Source organism: Mesoplodon mirus (assembly GCF_964341445.2).
Source record: "Mesoplodon mirus genome assembly, chromosome: 11".
In the NCBI taxonomy this organism is placed as follows: domain Eukaryota; kingdom Metazoa; phylum Chordata; class Mammalia; order Artiodactyla; family Ziphiidae; genus Mesoplodon; species Mesoplodon mirus.
Genome location: NC_138987.1, coordinates 85,932,887 through 85,952,944, shown reverse-complemented (window position 1 = coordinate 85,952,944; position 20,058 = coordinate 85,932,887). Strand labels below are relative to the sequence as shown.

General features: G+C 39.6%; 1 protein-coding gene across 3 annotated transcripts in view; it reads right to left on the bottom strand.

The window, feature by feature from the left end:
• GYS2 (glycogen synthase 2) overlaps nucleotides 1–19,834 on the bottom strand; it is a 52,673-nt gene extending 32,839 nt beyond the window's left edge. For 2 of the 3 annotated variants that reach the window (XM_082636490.1, XM_082636491.1), the window contains exons 1-4: nucleotides 19,397–19,833; nucleotides 8,501–8,682; nucleotides 4,035–4,226; nucleotides 1,413–1,595 (exon numbers count right to left, since the gene is read on the bottom strand). In XM_082636490.1, the coding sequence (XP_082492616.1) occupies nucleotides 1,413–1,595; nucleotides 4,035–4,226; nucleotides 8,501–8,682; nucleotides 19,397–19,514 (675 nt within the window). In that variant the 5' untranslated portion in view covers nucleotides 19,515–19,833. Of the gene's footprint in view, nucleotides 1–1,412; nucleotides 1,596–4,034; nucleotides 4,227–8,500; nucleotides 8,683–19,396 lie in introns of all 3 variants that reach the window. The other variant, XM_082636492.1, reaches the window with a different exon arrangement.
• Nucleotides 19,835–20,058: the final 224 nt, after the last annotated feature.

Here is a 20,058-nt window from a genome sequence, read left to right as displayed (position 1 = left end):
AGTATTATTCATATGTTACAAACACACACAAACATACACACACTCACACAAGCATGCATTCTGTTTCATAGAATTCTAGAACTTTTTTAAACTGGGGGAGTCTTTAGAAATCAACTTTCCAACTTCCTAATGTTCCTGATAGCAGAACAGAACCATAAAATACTAAATTGACTTAATTGGCAACATAGATACCAAATCTGCAAAACTCCTGACTTTATGGTACTCAAATGCTTGATCACTATTACTGACAGGATGATGTGAGAAACATACTTTTATTAATCTGATTGAACTGATGGAAAATAGAAGAAAGAAGTCAAAACTGAATGACTTTGGGTCATAGAATAAGGCAGTCTTCTAAGATAAGCAAACCCAACTGTTTAGTCACCAAGGATCCACATCCCTGTTTTTTCTTTTCTTCAGAGATATATTTCTTACTCGTAGATCTTTTCATTCATCTTTTTTTCATTATCTTGTACTAATTTCATCTTAATACTCTCTGCATTTATTTTGTTTCATTTATTCTTTTATTTTCTTTTTTAAATTTTTTAAAAATTAATTTATTTTTGGCTGTGTTGGGTGTTTGTTGCTGCGCACAGGCTTTCTCTAGTTGCGGCAAGCGGGGGCTACTCTTCGTTGCGGTGTGCGGGCTTCTCATTGTGGTGGCTTCTCTTGTTGTGGAGCACGGGCTCTAGGCCAGCGGGCTTCAGTAGTTGTAGCATGCAGGCTCAGTAGTTGTGGCTCATGGGCTCTAGAGCACAGGCTCAGTAGTTGCGGTGCATGGGCTTAGTTGCTCCGCGGCATGTGGGATCTTCCCAGACCAGGGCTCGAACCCGTGTCCCCTGCATTGGCAGGCGGATTCTTAACCACGGCGCTACCAAGGAAGCCCCACATCCCTGTCTTTGATAACTGTTTTACTAGACCCCCACAAAGCTCCACCTATAACTCACTGCAGAGTCACAGCAGAAATCTGACCTTTGCTCACTTGAAGGGTGGAGGAAGTAAGGCTCATAGAACAAGTTGATGGCTAGATTCCCTGCCATGCACCTGCCACTCAGATCTGTGTGCAGATCCAGGGTCCTCACAGCATTTTCCAAGCTTCAGAGTAGACAGCAGCCTGACCTCACATCCTCAGTGTCTGACTCCCACAAGATCTCTTTGGATCTTGGGTCTATTGCTCCAAAGTGGACAGCCATCTGGCCTCTCCCTGCTACACTCTACTGCACTCTGAACAAAGTTAAACTATATGAGCTCTCAGTCACCTCAGGGGAGGCTTTGTCATGAATATTGATTGGTTAAAAGGGCATTTCTGCCATCTGGATGACAGATGAAAGACGAAGGTCAATATATCCCATCCTTCAGCTTCAAGGATCGGAAAGAAAGGTGGTGAGGGAAGAAGGTGAAGGACTAATTACCTTATCAAGATGGTTGTAGAAATCGATGTTTGCTGCACAGAGATACCTCCCAAGCAGTGTGGCGTGAGTGGTAAAGACTGTAGCAATCGGAAGTTTCCGAGCTCGAGAAAGAATCAGTCCAGTCCCAGCCTGCCATTCATGGAATTGGACAATGATGTGTTTCCCATCGGCATGATCTGTCACCTACACCAGAAAAGAAGCTTTTAGAAAAGTTGGTGGTGTAGTTTGATCTTGCTCATGGCCCATAGCATAAGGAAAGTTATCATGCCTGTAAATTTTAGCACAATTTAAAGGGATCTAAAGATAAAGCAGGCAGATTTAGCAAATATAACGGTTTTATAGAATTTAGCTGCATGTTCATAAAGCCCATATATGTTTATGGCATAATCCTCTCTTTCAATATGGATCAAATTTATTTTTGTATCCACAGAGGGGACTCCTGAATAAATGCACAGTAGGCACTCAATTAATATTCATTAAATGGATGAATGAATAATAACAATATTATCCTTGAAGATTCACTGGGCTGCTGAATTAGTTGGGACCACCCACTTACAAGCTTCTATTTAATAAACAATAAATGACTTCATGTTTTAAGTCAGTCTCATTTGGACTTTCTGTTCCTTGAAGCCAAAAACATTTTAAATGATATACTATTATTTTAAGAATTTGGAACTAGGGAAAGAGATTAATAACTTGCTTAGAATCAAATAGAAATTTAATAACACACTGAGGATCCAGGTCTAATTCCAGGTCTAATTCTAACACTAGTCAGGGCACCAGTTTCTTAACCTAAAAGTTACTTTGTTTCACTAAAAATATAGCTACCATATGATCCAGCAATCCCACTCCTGGGCATATATCCAGAGAAAACCATAATTCGAAAAGATACATGCACCCCAATGTTCATTGCAGCACTATTTACAGTAGCCAGGACATGGAAGCAACCTAAACGTCCATCGACAGAGGAATGGATAAAGAAGATGTGGTATACATATACAATGGAATATTACTCAGCTATAAAAAAAGAATGAAATATTTCCATTTGCAGCAACATGGATGGACCTAGAGAATATCATACTAAGTGAAGTAAGTCAAAGAGAGAAAGACAAATATTATATGATATCACTTATATGTGGAATCTGAAAAATAATACAAATGAATTTATTTACAAAACAGAAACAGACCCACAGACATAGAAAACAAACTTATGGTTACCAAAGGGTTGGAAGGAGGGATAAATTAGGAATATGGAATTAACAGATACACACTACCATATATAAAATAGATAAACAACAAGGATTTACTGTGTAGCACAGGGAACTATATTAGTATCTTATAATAACCTTTAATGGAAAAATATATATATATATAACTCAATCAATTTGCTGTATACCTGAAACTAATGCAATATTTAAATCAACTGCACTTCAATAAAAAATGTTACTTTGTTTCACCCTTACAAAAAATTAATATTTACATTCCACTCCCCTTAATGACTGTTTCCCTAGTGGGGGAGTAGCATTGATAATGAAAAACACCAGTGTTCAAGGAGGCTTCCCAGAGAATTGGGAAGTCTGGAGAGTTAACCTAAGGCAGCGGTTCTCATACCTAGGATGCATCAGAATCACCTGGAAGGCTTGACATGCACTCACGTGTGGGTGCTCTTGGAGGCTGGCCTCAGCCCTGGGGCAGTTGGCAGAGGAAGAGTTGGTTTCAGCAACTGATGTTAAACAAGCCTGCATCTATCTGTCATTAGGCCAGATCCTGTCAGCAGCCTCACTCTTCTTCTCCTACGGTGTCACCAAGACAAAGCAATAGGACCACCCCTTCACTTTCCCTTCACCTCAAAGCAGCCCTTTATGGCTGTTGGACTGACTTCATCAGAAAGATGTTATACTGGTCAAGGGGACACACTCCCAACATACAGTTCTGTGATTTGTCCTTAGACCACAGTCCCACTTTGCTAGGGATGCTCTTCATTCTCCGATTTTTAAGTGAGGCATAATCATCTTGAGGTAATGAAAGGAATATGAAGAAATCCTACTGCCATGCTTTCAGGAATTGAGTACAGGCTTGGCTCATTTAACAAGGACTGATTTCCAATGCTCTTGGTTTTTTTTTACATCTATGGACTATTTCACTGCTGTGGACTCCTTAGCAACTGCTGAGACCATTTCAGCCTTTAGCAAATGATTAAAAGATCTAAGAGCCACTGAAGTCACACAAGCACTCACACATAAACAAAATCAAAGATTTCAGGCCATTTTCTACTCCCATGATGCTAGAACTCAACTACATAGTGCATGATGTATACTGTTTTTTCTTGCATATATGTTGAATATTATCTACGTAACAGGGAATATAATTGGGTGTTTTATCCACATCATTCTAGTTGAACCTGACATGAGGTAAGTATTAATAAGCATTATTATCACCCTGTTCCAAAAGCTGGTATTTAGCTACGGGAAGGCTGAATGTTTTCTCAGATTCCTTTGAAATGTTTTAGGACAATTAATAACGGCATCATCTCAAAATTGGCTTAAAGTTTAGAGGATCATGGCTGGGCACAGAGAGCGACTGTGCTTCTCCTCTGTTGTACGACTCTACAGTAAACAGTACCTCTTTCAAGAACCAGGCAGTTAGTGATCCAAATATCAGCATTTTATTGGCTTCCTGGTCGTGATAAGGGATACCAACATTGCATGCTTCCCAGAGGTCACCTTTCCACTTGTCCAGGTTCCAAGCTGAATAGCCTATGTCAAAGAGCACCACATAAGGACTCCCTTCTATGAGCCATCTTCCAAAGTGCACCTGCCATAAAAGAACACACAGCCATGGAGTAATACTAGGCAAGGGAGAACAATGTATTTGGGTTTAGAAGCTAAAAACTGTATTTAGAACTCAAAAGCAGATCACATAAGCCATATAGGAAACCATAATGAAAACACAGAGCATCTGATGTTTGAGCCCGAAGAGGGAATGGGCTGGCACCCATTCATCTAGAATCTCCAAGCTCCTGCTCTTCATTAAATTTGGTTATTTTAAAATGAAGTATTTAGATCATGTCATCTCTGTTCTTCTGTCCCTCATTATCCTCCTGTGACCTTAAGCCCATGGTTTTAGGATTTAATATTATGGTCTATGTTTTTATGATAGAGTCATAAGGTGAACTGCTCTGTATCTTTAACAACCTGGAGTTGGATATGTCTACCATGTCACTTATTTTCCTTTATGCAACAGAACTTACAATATTTCCTGCCAGAAAAAAAGTTGTTTCTCTAGACAACAGTTGGGTATGTCTACCATGTCACTTATTTTCCTTTATGCAACAGGACTTACAATATTTCCTGCCAGAAAAAAAGTTGTTTCTCTAGACAAATGTGTATAGTTTCCCTTATTCCTCCTATCAAAGAAAATGTGACACCAAGTGTTTCCCAATATGGTTGCTGCCAGAGGTCGCAACTAAATGTATTACCCAAGATGCATTTTCTCTTTAATCTAGCAGCTCAAGACCTAATTCTATTACATTCATCAAATTGATTCTTTTATTCCTAAATGTTTTACCTTGTGCAAGTTTTAATGCAGTAGCTATTTCAAATTTTTTCCAATTGTAATTATTTAGTCACTTGTACATCCAAGTTTTAACTTCCCCTTTGGTCTCTATTTTTCTATAGTAATTTACTCATGCTCTTTATTTTATGTTTATTCTCCTGTTACATGCAAGGCAGTTCCATAAATCACTTCAAACCCTTTTTGAAGTTGACAGAAGCTAAGAGCTTCTCTCATTGGGTATCCAGACCTCTCTAGTAAACTGAATGTGTCTACACTGCTTACATTGACATTATGACTCCACCCAAGGCTGAATTTTACAGAGCGTGAAAGCCCGTTTGATCACCATTCCCTTGCTTGGGACTCAGGAATGTATGGTGATGTCTCTTTCCCATCCATGCCTCAGTCAACATTGAAAGACCCTTATTATGTGTCAGTCGCTTCCACTGTAATTCAGTATTTATCACTCTTTCAGATTGAGTTTTCCTGAGCCCCAAACAACCTTTCAATAGTTTTCCCTTTGGGACACTCATTGATTTATGTATTCAGTTAACAAATAGCTACTGGCTGCCTAATATGTGACATATGATACAGTGAGCTAAGACACAGTGAAGTGCTGAACAGAGAATGTAAGCTAGCTTGTCTTGACTTGCAGTGCACTCTCAGCCCTGACATGGAAACATACTTACATCAGAAATCCATTTAGAATCTTGAAACTAGTCAGTTCCACCATGGCTTTCACCTCCCTCTTCTTTTGCAAGTGCTTCAAATGCGAACCCCTTCTAACATCTCACTCATTTCATCCCAACAGTACAACATGCAACCTTCCCTACTCTCCTAATTCTCGATGTTACTCACACAGTGATATGCTTCCATGGTGCCCTCTGGGACCTCAAGTTCCCCTTTAAACTAAATATTCTGCACCTTAAACCTTGTATATATCTCCTAGACATCACCACTCACATGGACATCTCAGGAAGAACTTCTCATTTTTTCACCCCCAGAATCTATATTCCTGGGGTGAGTAGGAAGGAAAGTTAGGATTTTTTAAATTACACTGAAACTTTTAAAACCTTATTCTTTATTCGTATATAAAGACATCTCTGAAATTTTCATTATGCAAAATGTTACTTTCCTTGTCCTACAAATCTCTTGGTTACTTTTCTACCTTATTCTGGGCAACTTTAAAATCCAGGATTGTATGCTACACACTTACATCATAGCTATTTGATGTTACTGACTTCAAAGAACTTCATGACAATCTTATCCTTTTCAAAATCCAAGCTGTTCCTCCTCTGAAATGTTCAACCTTAGCATTGTATCCCTGGACCACAACGACCATACTTCCACTTCTCTCACTATATTTCTCCCAGTGTATGCCTCCCTTCAAGACCTCCAGTTTCTGGAACCTCCCATTTTCTCCTACATCATCCCCATCTTTCTCCTTTCATCCTTCCTTTCCTATCCATTTCAGACCTAACAATTCATCAACTCAACAATTAATTCAGTCAATCATACAGTTACCTCTAAGACTTGTGCCACCTTGCCCCGTTGCACAAATGCTGAAATTAAACAACACCAAATCTCCAACTATTTTACTTCCTTCACTTTCACTCTAGCTGATGGAGAAAGTCACAGTCGTGTATATTTGTGCCATTAAAAAATCACAACTGGGCTTCCCTGGGGGAGCAGTGGTTGAGAGTCCACCTGCCAATGCAGGGGACACGGGTTTATGCCCCGGTCCGGGAAGATCCCACATGCCATGGAGCAGCTGGGCCTGTGAGCCATGGCCGCTGAGCCTGCGCATCCGGAGCCTGTGCTCCACAACGGGAGAGGCCACAACAGTGAGAGGCCCGCGTACCGCAAAAAAAAAAAAAAGAAAAGAAAAGAAAAAGAAAATGATTAATCTTTATACTCTGAAGAGAGTATTTGCCTGTATAGCTAAAAAAAAAAAAAAAAAAAAGGTCACGACTGAACCTTTAAAATGTCTAGAAATTCTTTTCCCTATTCCTTGAACACTTTCTGAATGTTTTTTGTCATATTCTCTTATTTTAACACTTGCCTCCTGACTCTCAGAAGATGACCTTTAGCTCTTAAGATCATCAGAAACACTGAGTGAGACCATCCCGAATTCTTCATCAGCTTATCTCTGTTTGCATTCATCCTTTGTTTCCAGTTTGAGTGAGAGAGTGAAGAGCGATCCTTTTAGTAGCGCTTTGGATCTCGTTTCCTCTCCTGTCCTCAGTGATCTTACTCTCTTCAATCATCCATTCCTTCTGAACTTTCAGCTTCTCTCTGCCCCCCTAGATATTTCCTTTTGTCATATAAATGTGCTCACTCATATTTAAGAAAATACCAACTCTCAAAACCATGTCACTCTGAAACAACTTAATTATCTTTCCTCTTCATAGAAAAATCTCATAGCCACACTTCTGTATCCTTTATCTCATCACTCATTCACTCCTCAAGCTACTGCAATCTGATTTAACTCTCCTTTTTCCCCTGAAGCTGTAGTTAGCAAGCTGACCACAAATGGCCTGAATATAGCTAAACCAAGCTGACCCCGATTCAATCCTTTGTTGATTCAGTCCCTCCTCTATACTTGAAACTCTCTCCTTCCTTGTCTTGACATCTCTATTCCTGTTGTGATGGCAACAAATTACTGCCTTCCTAGTAGCTTAAAACAACGCAAATCTGTAATCTGACAGATTTGGGAGCAAGTCCTTTGAAACGGGTCTCATGGGTTAAAACCGACATGTCAGCAGAGTTGCATTCCACTTGCAGTCCCTAGGGGAGAATCTGTTCTCTAGCCTTTCCCAGCTTCTAGAGGCCACCTGCATTCCTTGACTTGTGGCCCCTTCCTTCCTCCATCTCAAAGCTCTCATCACTCCAATTTCTGCTTCCATTGTCATATCTCATCTCTGATTCTAATTCTACTGCCTCCTTCTTATAAGGACCCTTGTAATTACATTGGACCCACCCAGATAATCCAGGATAATCTTCTCATCTCAAGAACCTTAACATAGTCACAAATACAAAGTCCTTCTGCTTTATAAGGTAACATATTCACAGGTTCTGAGGATTAACACTTGGACATCCTTGGTTCTAATCACCAGCTGAACTTCTGCTTTTGCAGTCTCTGACTTCTTTTTGTGTAGATATTCTAACATGTTCACATTGCCCAAGATTTGGCTCAAAACCTTTGCTCTTAGTCTATAATCTTCCACTGAATAATGTTATCAACACACATAATGTCAACTACAGTTTAGACACAAATCACTTTTCCCCAAACATCTCTATTCTATACCCTCTGCTGAGTTCCAAACCTAGTATACTTCTAGATGGATATATTATGGTTTTCACAAAGTGCCTCAAATGTAACCTATTTAAAATCAAGTTCATCATCTTTCTCTAAACCAACTCTTTTCCCCTAAGAAGATGAGTGGCCTTTTCTTGTGAGTTCGTGTAAATGGTGGCATTTTCCCACAACAGTTTACTAAGGCTTGCTTAATGAAGTGTCAGACAGTATCCTTTACCTGGCAGCCGTGTTTGTTCATTACGTCCACTGCTCTTCTCACAGCATCATTTACAGGTTCACATTGTTCCACCTGAGTCTTCATATTATGCTCAAAATATGGACCAAGCAGAAAGTAATTGTCTCCCCATTCATCTGCTGTTGTTTTGGCCTTTGTCTGAATCACAGTATAGATGCCACCAACTGTTAAAAAGAAAAGGTCCCATTATCATTCAGGTTAGTAGTTCATTTTAAGTGATGAAGGAATGGACACGAGTCTTCATTGTTTTCTATGTTACTTAAGCCAACATTTTTTTATTGAGGTATAGTTGATATACAATATTGGGTTTGTACTCATTTTTAAGTTAGGATTTGGGATCCATCAAGCGCAAGGGTTTATTTAACTTTCCAAAAGAAATTTTTTTTTTTTTTTTTTTGCATTACGTGGGCCTCTCACTGCTGGGGACTCTCCCGTTGCGGAGCACAGGCTCCGGATGCGCAAGCTCAGCGGCCATGGCTCATGGGCCTGGCCGCTCCACATCATGCCCCAGACTGGGGCACGAACCCATGTCCCCTGCATCGGCAGGCGGACTCTAAACCACTGCGCCACCAGGGAAGCCCTAAAAGAAAAATTTTAAGGGACATTATCAAAAAGTTACTATTTTGTTCAATTTCATGCTGGGTGCTTGTCAGAAAGCAGCAGGTTGGCAGCAGCAGAGAAGTACAAATATTTCAAAGAAACCTGAAAAGACAATTGGAATAAAGCAGTACTTGGCTTAAACCTCTATCCACATGGAAGTGTCAAAAGTGAAACAAACAGCTATTGTCATGACACATGCCCTCAGCAGCAGTAATCACCTTTTACCCCTTCTCCAACAGTGGTCCAAGTAACAGCCACTGCTCAAATTATAAGTCTCCCAGGATAAAGAGCCTCTTCCCTTCAAGCAAGTACCTTTTGACAAGGAGAAGCTGATGGATTTTGAGGGGAGATGCTTGGCCCATTCCTCATGTCAAACCCAATGACACAAATCCAAGTTTTCATATGGTATTTCATTTTGCCTCTCTGGCATTGCTGCTACCACTATTAAAACACAAAGCCAAAAAATATGTATACTCTTGGAAAACATGCATACTGTTATACCCAGCATGTTTACATCTGGAAAACTGTCCTGGGGGAAAAATAAGAAGATGTGTGTATAAGGATATTTATTAAAGAATTATGGTGGTGAAAAATTGTAACCAACTTAAATTGAACTAGTTAACTCATGTAACCTAAGGCTTAGTTAGCTCACCTGTTCAAGGGGGCTAAAACAGTACATCAGTTGGGGAGGAAGGGCAGGTTGGAGCAGCAGTATTAAAAATTAGGCCTAGGGCTTCCCTGGTGGTGCAGTGGTTGAGAGTCTGCCTGCCGATACAGGAGACACGGGTTCGTGCCCCAGTCTGGGTGGATCCCACATGCCGCGGAGTGGCTGGGCCCGTGAACCATGGCCGCTGAGCCTGTGCTCCGCAGCGGGAGAGGCAAAAAAATTAGGCCTCATTGAAAAGATGATATTTGGAGTAAGTACTTAAAAGGGTAAGGAAATCAGGCAAGTGGATATCATGGGGAAGAAATTTTTAGGCAGAGAGAACAGTCAGAGCCAAGGCTCTATTTTGGGAGCAGAGGGTACAAACAGAGAGTCCTAGGTTTTCAAAAGGAGGGGTTCAGTAAACAGGTAGGAGGAACAGAGAGGACCAGGGGGAAAAAGACCTTCAGTAAACTGGACAAGATATTTCCTGTGCCAGCTCAAAGCAATCACCTCGTATGAGAATATGAAAACAATGTGAATCAATTTCTTGAGCGATACTTTGTCCATGAACCACAGGCAAAGGAACGACTCAAGAAATCCTGTATAAAATTCCCAAGCCAGTACAGATTCTGGCACCAATCATCAACCCCACTTCCAAGAATAATTTTGTTACTTATATATTAAGAAGAAAAAGTCTTATTTTTCATCATGGTTTTTCATAAGGTATTTCAGTTCTTCAGGATGTAGGGTTTGATAGCTACTGCATCTCTTAAATTTCTTATTTCAATAAATTAGACCTTAAATAATAAATATTACTGACAGTCATAACTGAGAGTCATAAGGTAGAATTTCCATTTGCATATTTTTTTAAAAGTCTGAATCACTCAAAATACACATTTTGGTAAATTGCCTTTTGAGAGGTTAGACACAAAAGGCAAATGTTAATACTATTACATGATACAACCGGGTTCATTAATTTATAAAAGAAAAGAGCTAATGTAACTCTCAAAATGTAAATATTACATGTAATTTTCATATAAGCCTACATAAATTTATTGTCCTTAGAAACTTGATCTTTAAGAAAAATTATTTATTTATTTATTTATTTATTTTTTTGTGGTATGCGGGCCTCTCACTGTTGTGGCCTCTCCCGTTGCTGAGCACAGGCTCCGGATGTGCAGGCTCAGCAGCCATGGCTCACGGTCCCAGCCGCTCCGTGGCATGTGGGATCCTCCCCGACCGGGGCACAAACCCGCGTCCCCTGCATCGGCAGGCAGACTCTCAACCACTGTACCACAAGGGAAGCCCAGAAAAAACTTTCTGACCATACTTAAAAGAAATTTAAACCGTCACCTGAGCAGAATCTGGTAATAAGGACACTATCAGTCTCAGCTCAGGTGGCTGATGAGGAGAGCGTGGGACCAGGAAGAGGTTCTGCAAACCTGCAAGCAGAGTCTTTCCGACTGCACCAGAACAGATAGGATTCACTTAACCATTCAACCACGAATCTGAGTCTACATAAATTGATGCCAACATCAAGGATGCCTAAATATTTCCCCAAATTCCAGAAAAATTTAGGAACCATTAAGACCACTTGTTGAGGAAAAAAAAATTAGAGAAATAGTTTGCAAGAGCAACTAAAAAGAAGAACTTTTCTCTAAAGTCTTGGAGTCACATCTTAGCAACATATTTAAAAGTATATGTATTTATATAAGCTTTATTCAAGCCCACTGTCAATAAAAATTGAAAATCTCCAAATAATTCCTCCTCTTTGTAGACTATTTTCCTTCATCTTTATATTATCCAGGGGACTATGTTATCGGGTTCTGATGGCATACACTTATTAAATGTCTTATTCACATTTCTAGTCTTGAAAACTCTCTTTTATTTGCAACTGTGTACCTTGCCCAGAGAAACTTCGAACATCCTTGTTTGTTAGATTATGTGTTGCAAATTAAAATACACTCGGGTTAATGCAAACACATTTTTATTTGCTAAAGGATGTAAGGGAGAAGAGAAATTTTTTATTTCAAAACAAATAAATAGTTAGATTTGAGAATTGAAATGCAAAGATAAACACAATTAATTTGCTGCTTCTTTTTCCCATTTGAGGCCTTCAACCTTGAGATAAATATTCCCCAAATAGCCTTAGAGTGTTTACAAATACTATGGCTATGTTCTTTCAGTCTACCAGGAATAAAAACATAAAATTTTAAAGAATTTCATCCCATATTGGTTGAGGCTTGATTGTAAATAAATCTTCCCCCCCACCCCCACCCCCCGCCCCAGGCTTCTCCCCGTACAGTCTTTCTGTGGGGAGGTCCCTCTTACTGCTATTTCACATGTTCAAACTCCATTTCAGGCCCTCTCTGTCCTTCCCAGATTTATATGCCAACGACTTTCCTTAATTTTCACTCTATTTACCACCTTATACCCCAAACTCCTCTCTCGGCATGTTCATTAAAGATGAGTATGATAGTTGAGAAATAGGGTCATTCCTATTTTCAAATCTGGAGTACAAACCAAAGGTTCACCAACACATATTTTTTAATGAATTATTGTTTTACCACAGTGTAGGTCATTGAATTTGGACTTACCCTTCACTTTCAAACATGTACTTTGTCTTTTATTGATCTCTACTTTCCTGAAACAACATGGAAGCTGTCTTTAGTGTGAGAGCAAAGTATCAAGCTTCCCAAGGCAGCATGGAAGGTGGGAAACAGCCAAAAAAAGGAGATATATGCTATAATATATAAATATAAATATAAGTATATATATATAGACTCTTCACTATTTTTAAATGGTTAAAAGTCAGAGAATTTAGAAGTCTATGATTTCAGTGTGCATATCTACTAACCTGACCCTCCTGTCCCAAGACATAGTTACAGAAGCAGGGATAGTCATTACACAGTTAGACATCATTCTCTGAGACAGAAGGTCTTGGTAGGAAAGACATTAACTGCTACTGGTGACGATGGCCACCAAACGTTTGTGTGCCTAGCAGTCAGCTGGGTCTGTGGTTCAAATCAAAGCAGCCGCAGTCCAGGGCAGTGGGAGATGATACACTAAGAGAATGCCCACAAGCACGCCCCACCCTGATTACATCCACAACGACAGCTCTGAATATTTTATACAGGAAGGGCTTAGTCATGGCAATCTGGATGAAAGGGAAGTGGAGAGGCCAGTGCTCATCTTGAAGGTATGTGTGTGATAAGCATGGTTCTGACAGAGACTGTGTTTCATGTGGTGTGGTGCAGGATGCTTTTGACATGACATGGCCACTGCATATCCACACCAGGCAAGGAAATCCCAAACTCTAATTACAGCGTTGCCTATGATTGTAGTAACTTTGATCCATGTATTTTTTTTCTCTTTCTTCTTTTGCATTTAAAAATAGAAGCATGCAATTGCTCGAAGTGACAGCTAGTGTGAAAATGAATGATCCAACGTCCCCATTTTATGAATAAACTTTATAAGAGATAATAATAAGGTAACAGAGTGTTAATAGATGTTAAGCACAGTTCTAAGTGATTTACAGTCGGTGTTTCTTTTAGTTTTCACAACACTATTAAGGAAGATGCTATTATTATCTTTATTTTTAGATGGGGAAACTGAGACACAGAGAGGCTATGAGATGGATCCAATATTACAAAGGTAATGATGGACTTGGGATTACAATCCAGGCAGTCTGACTCCAGAGCCCACAAGCTTTAGATAGCAGGATTGTAAGTATAATTGTCCCTTAGTACCCACAGCAGGTTGGTTGTGGGACACCACTCCCCAACCACCACTGTGGATACCAAAATCCAAGGATGCTCAAGTCCCTTATATAAAATGGCATAGTATTTGCATATAACTTATGCCTATCCTCCTATATACTTTAAATTATCTCCAGGTTACTTATAACACCTAACACAATGTAAATGGGGGTGCAAATAGTTTGCTGGTACGTGGTAAATTCAAGGTTTGCTTTTTGGAGCTTTCTGGAATTTTATTTCGACTATTTTTGATCCAGAGTTGGTTGAATCTGCAGATGTGGAACCGTGGATACGGACGGCCAACTGTAACTCTATTGAACAATATACTGAATCTTTGAAAATGGTGGTGGGCAGGGCAGAGGGAGAAAGTGAGCAGCATCACACAGAGATAAGCATCTTTAAGTCTTGGGGAGGGTGGTAACCCTTCTACTCTGCTCTAGAGAAAGGCCCTTTGGAAAACAGCACTTAGGGGACAGAGCTTTTTTATTTTGGCTCTAAACATCCTGGGTTAATAAAAAGGAACCCAAGGTTAAGGGAACTTTAGAGCAGTGGTTCTCACATCAATCACAGGGGCCTTTGGAAATCTGATGAAATCATTCAGTCCTTTTCTCTGACAAAGCACGTACACGTATGAGCACACAATTTTCACGTACAATTTTGGAAGGTTTGCAAACTCCTGGAAGTTCACTTTCATCAAGGTCTCCACCTTTAGAACTCCTGCCTCAGACTGCAGTACTGGGCTTGATCATAATCAGTTTCTACCACATCTTTCTGACTGTAGTTTTCTGAATTATTCCATGTGCCTTTTGTACCATGTAACCCAGACCTATGGTGTCCAGTTTGAGGAGGGAGCAGGGAGAAATATTATGTCAGGCAATAAGCTGGTGTGGACAAAGAATGTCACCTGCCATTTCAGTAAACAAAGGATGTTTTGTGCATAAAGTCATCAGCCACTGCACCTGCCCCGATGGTACACCCCCTGAGGGGAATTCAGGGTGGAGAAAAACAGGATACTGGCCCTAGATAGTTAAGAAGCATTTCAAAGGAATGATTTCAATGAGCCCAGAGTCTTGCATCTTTCCAAACATAGAAAATACTTAAAGTCATTAACTTGAGATGTCTGTCTTTGTAATTAGCAGTAAGCTTTTGATGTCTATGTGTTCATTTTTTTGTTTGTTTTTCAGCAAAAAATTGCTATATAACCTGGCTCTTGCCTTAACTCTTTGGAACAGTCCCTCAGAGTGAACTGAGAGGCTATAGTCCTCAGAAAGTCTGCTGAATAAAACACAGTTCTCAACTTTTAGGTTGTGCAATCTTTTTTTCAGTTGACACTAGCTTGGTGCTAAAACAAAGTGTTTTTAGTCAACTTTTAGAGGGAAGCATCCATTTAGTGACTAAATTTCAGAAGTGTTCACATTTATTAGATTAGCATACATTATTTTTGACAACACTCATTAAACTCTTTTTAACGACCCTAAATATCCTCAGTGTGGTCATTGGTCCACAATCTACAATGATTTGGGCAAGTTTGTATAGAAGAAATGATTGTAGCAAAGAAGTTGAAAGTGAAGCTTATTTCCAATATTGGGGCAAAACTCTCCATCCTAGACCATGGCACAGTTACTTTCCTGCTAGCCTGTCCCGCAACTAGTAATAGTGCTTTCTGTGGTGTATATATACAATGGAATGCTACTCAACCATGAAAAAAGAATGAAATTTTGCCATTTGCAGCAACATGGTTGGACTTGGAAGGCATTATGTTAAGTGAAATTCGTCAGAGACAGAAAGACAAATCCTGTATGATATCACTTATGTGTGGAATCTAAAAGATACAACAAACTAGTGAATAAAACCCCAAAGAAGCAGACTCACAGACATAGAGAACAAATTAGTGGTTACCAGTGGGGAGATGGAAGTGGGGAGGAGCAATGTAGGGGTGGGGGAAAAGTTATTATGGGATTATATGAAAGCAAGTGTGTGAAAGTCGCAAACTGTAAAGCACTATAGAATTTAAAGAATTTTTCATTCAGTAAAAAAAAATTAAATTAAAAATTAAAAAAAAACACATCTGACTCCTTAACACTTTCCATTGTCTAGAACTTCAATGGCTTCGCATCCTTCATGGATTGGAAATGTAACTCCTTTAGGCTATTAACTCACCATACACTCCACAGTCCAGCCCTTGCTGGTCTCTCTTGTCTCCTCTCATGCTCCACTCCTTTTCCACCTCTGAGCTTCCCTCAGATCACTGAACAGAGTATACTTCCTCACCTCTGCACCTTGGCTTGTACAGTTCCCACGCATACAACTCTGTCCCCTCTTTATCACCGCCTCTTCATCTCCACCCAACAGCTATTCATCCTTCAGGTGTCAGCTCAAATGTCTTTTGGTCAAAGGTTCTTCCCAAGCCTCCAACTAGGTAAAAACCTCCCCCATCCCCACCAAATTACAGGCAGACCTCAGAGATAATCGTAGGCTGTGCTCCAGACCACCCCAATAGAGCGAGTGTTGCAATAAAGAGAATCATGAATTTTTTGGTTTCCCAGTGCCTATAAAAGATATGTTTACACTCTACCACAATCTGTTAAGCGTGCAATAGCATGTGTCTAAAAATATAATGTACATACCTTAATTTAAAAATACCTTATTGCTAAAAAAGGTTGCCCATCATCTGAGCCTTCAGCGAGTTGTAATCTTTTTACAGTAGTAACATCAAAGATCACTGATCACCATAACAAATACATTAATAATGAAAAAGTTTGATATATTGTGAGGATTATGAGACTGTGACACAAAGACACGAAGTTTGATGCAGGGGTGCCACAAACCTTCAATTTGTAAGAAAAAATGCAACATTGGTTAAGTACAATAAAGCGAAACAATAAAATGAGGTCTGCCTTTATAGTCCTAGAGCACCTTGTTCTCATTCTTACACTCATTACATTTGACTACAATTGCATGTTCAATGTCCATCTTCCTACAAGTTCGTAAATTCTGGAAGATTGGGAATCAATTCTGTATTGTTAAATTCTAAGCCCCTTGTTTTCCAGTGTCTGATACCCAGTAGACACTTGATGAATCTTTATTGAATAAGAGCAATAAATTTTAAGGTTAATGTGAACAAGTAGAAAAGGTTATTTTGACGTCTGAGAATTAACACCCAATAATTTAACTATGGCTCTCTTATTTGTCATATTTTACACATTTCCATTGTTCATGGGCAAAATTCTGGTAATAAGGAATTTTTTTCCCCTAAGAAATCTTTTGTCTTCTTGGATATGAATGCATTTTCTTGTTTCCACAAAACATTTTAAGATGACTGGAGCATACTACATTCATTTTATCATGAAGAAACTGATATTCAGACAGTTTAAGGGATTTTTTTCTAAGTCTTAGAAAACCCTGACCTTTTTGACTAAAGTCCTGTGTCCTTTCACCTACAGGGCACTTCCTTAGAAACTGGACATTTTAATTTTTAATGCTTGTGTGGTAATAAAAAAGAGAAGTGGACCTGGAGGAGACCTAAATGCTAGTCCCAACCCTGACATTTGCTTGATCATTTAATGCCTTGTAGGCATCCTTTTCATCTATGAAGTGAAGGAGTTGGAGTCATGATCTCAGAGATGCCTCCTATCACTGCTATGAACTGCAGGGAAGTCAAAGTTCAAAGTAAATTTTTTCAAAGAAACTGTAGGGTCAATGTCTTGTCAGGGATGGACACAATAATTGTCCATTTATAGAAAAATTTCTTAAAAATATGACCATGATAAATATTAAAGGTATGTTGGAAATGATATCAATTTGGGTAAATCACTCTGTGGGTCCCATCTTTACAAGAAAATTCCCTTCCTCTTGCATGGGAAATGAAAGAAAATAAGTATCGAAGGCAACTTAGAGGTTGAAAAATAAATGTATTCATTCCTTCATGCAAAAGAAAAAAACCCATTGAGCATTTTCTATGCGCCAGGCACTGTTCTAGGCCCTGAGAGCTGCATGCATGTAGTCAGCATACAAGATCTGTGGGATAAACAGTTTCACCGGTGTGTGCCCAGCACCGGGAGACAATGCCCCAGCAATGTTTGCTAGAAGGAAGGAGAGGGGCTCTGCTCAGGAGAAACCACACAGAGGTCTTCTGAACTGATTCTTGGTGCAAAAGAGTGCCCCCCAGTTTTTTCCACCAATAAGCTATACCCTTGAGTTCCTGCCTACTCTGCAGAAAACAACCTCTATTTCAAGTCACAGTCTGGGATTTATATGTAGTAGAGATGGCTCTGTTCCCAGGAGCTTTGGGCATATTTAAGAACCTTGGACTGGAAAAAGAACAGTAGGACCAGCTATTGGTATAATACTTCATGCTTCTATATTAAGGTTTCTGCCCCCTTTCCTTCTTCCTCATTAAACTACAAAGACGAAGACTGTGATTTGTTCTCTGACATTCATTCCGTGCATTTCTAAATAGGAAGAATTCAGTTTTAATTTTTATTTTACGATTTTATGGATTTTATGAATGCATACACATGAGAGCTTTGAGCATAAGGTAAAAATCAGATTCTAAATACAATTTCTCTGATTTTGAGGTTTTTGCTGGCTCGGATTAGCTAAAAGGAAGAAGTAATGTATCACATTCATGTTTATTTCAGATCCTTTAGACTACTGTAATAAACATGTCATAAAAAATAAAAACAAAAAATAAAGTTCAAAAAAATGAACGTGTAATAGATCACATCACATGTTACCATTTCAGATCCTTTAAATTCCACAAGTTATCACTGCCTTACCCATTAATCTTTTGGCCTGGTTTTTCATGACCTTGAAGAACTCAACCTTCAGAAAGTTTCCTTTTTCTTTACCAATATTCCTTCAGTATTAGTGGTAATAGTCTTGACACTTTTTTTTTTTTTTTTTTTTTTTTTTGCGGTATGCGGGCCTCTCACTGCTGTGGCCTCTCCCGTTGCAGAGCACAGGCTCCGGACGCGCAGGCTCAGCGGCCATGGCTCCCGGGCCCAGCCGCTCCGCGGCATGTGGGACCCTCCCGGACCAGGGCACGAACCCGTGTCCCCTGCATCGGCAGGAGGACTCTCAACCACTGCACCACCAGGGAAGCCTGACACTTTTAAACTAGACAATATCAATCCACGAGGAATTGTTTTTTAATAATTTTACAGATACCTTTATCATAAAAATCATTTAAGTCACAGTTCTCTGCCTTGCCATCTCCAATCCAGCATAAGTGATACTATACCTTATTAGGAAATTGTTTTAGTTTTAGCAATTTGATTTCCTTTCTTATTTTATAATTTCTATGTTTATACAGTATTGAAGAAAAAAGTTACATGCATTCTTCTTAATAGGAGCTCAGTATTATGCCTTCTGAACTGGTTCTAAGTTAAAACTTTAATCCCAAGCTAATCTTGAATTATTAGAAATGTTGTTTAATATTTCATAAAATCGCTAATGGAGTGTGGGGTTAAAGTTTCTAATTGGTCCTGATCAGGCACAGTTCTTCCTAAAATAAAGTACAAAATTGTGCTTTTCTTTGCTGAGAAAAATCATAAGACCAGAAAGTTAAATATTAACTCTATATTCCTGTTTTGTCGTAACACGGATTTCAAATTTTAATTTAAATGCACATTCTCTGGCCATGACTAATATTTTCAATTTTCTCCTCCTTCAACACATACACCAGTTTAAGTTCTCCTTGCCTTTCATTTCAACCTTGTCAAAATAGACAAGGTTAAATGTAATCTAAACATACTCGGTTTGAATACTTTCCTCACTCACTGGCAATTCATTCTTGCTAGAGAGCATTCTGTGAAATCCTAATCTACATTCTTCAGGAATCTGGTAAATAACCACCTCAGGGGCAGTACAAACCTTTATTGGTCACTTCCCAAGCGACTTCAAAGAGCAGTAAATCCTCCACAGGGAGTCCGGCTTCCCACCGAGGAAGCCCACCCAGGGATGTCACAGATAGGGATCGGCCTCGGAGCATTCTTTCTTCAGTTCTCTGGCACTTTTGAATTCCTCTTCAATGAACTGTAATCCTAGGAGTGGTGCACGTTAGGGACTCAGAGGAGCTGGTAGATCACAGGCTTTGGTAGCTTCTCATAGGAATAAACCAGCAGAAAGAAATCTCATGGCCTTCCCAGAGAATTTCCAATGGAAGGCAGAATTCTCGGCTCCTTTTACAGTCTTTCTGGGAAGGTCCAGTGAGGACACTATCTCCGATCAATATCTACCCAAACAACCCAGAGCAATCACAAGTAAAACCCTCCAGTTTGGGGCTTAAGTAAGCACCCCCCGGGATAATAGAATCTTCACAGGCTGATCATGACGTGAGTCCGGACATTTAGCCCTTGTCCTCTTGACCAAACTCCTAGACTCACACAGTCACCAGTACTTATTTCATCACCTCCAAAGTGATCCGGGGTAGCAGTTCCCCTTATAAATTTTGCAGACCGTTGTACGTTACACGTAGAATTGACTGGGATGTATATCTAAGTTCTAAATCCCTTTAGGTTTCCTAAGTAAGTATG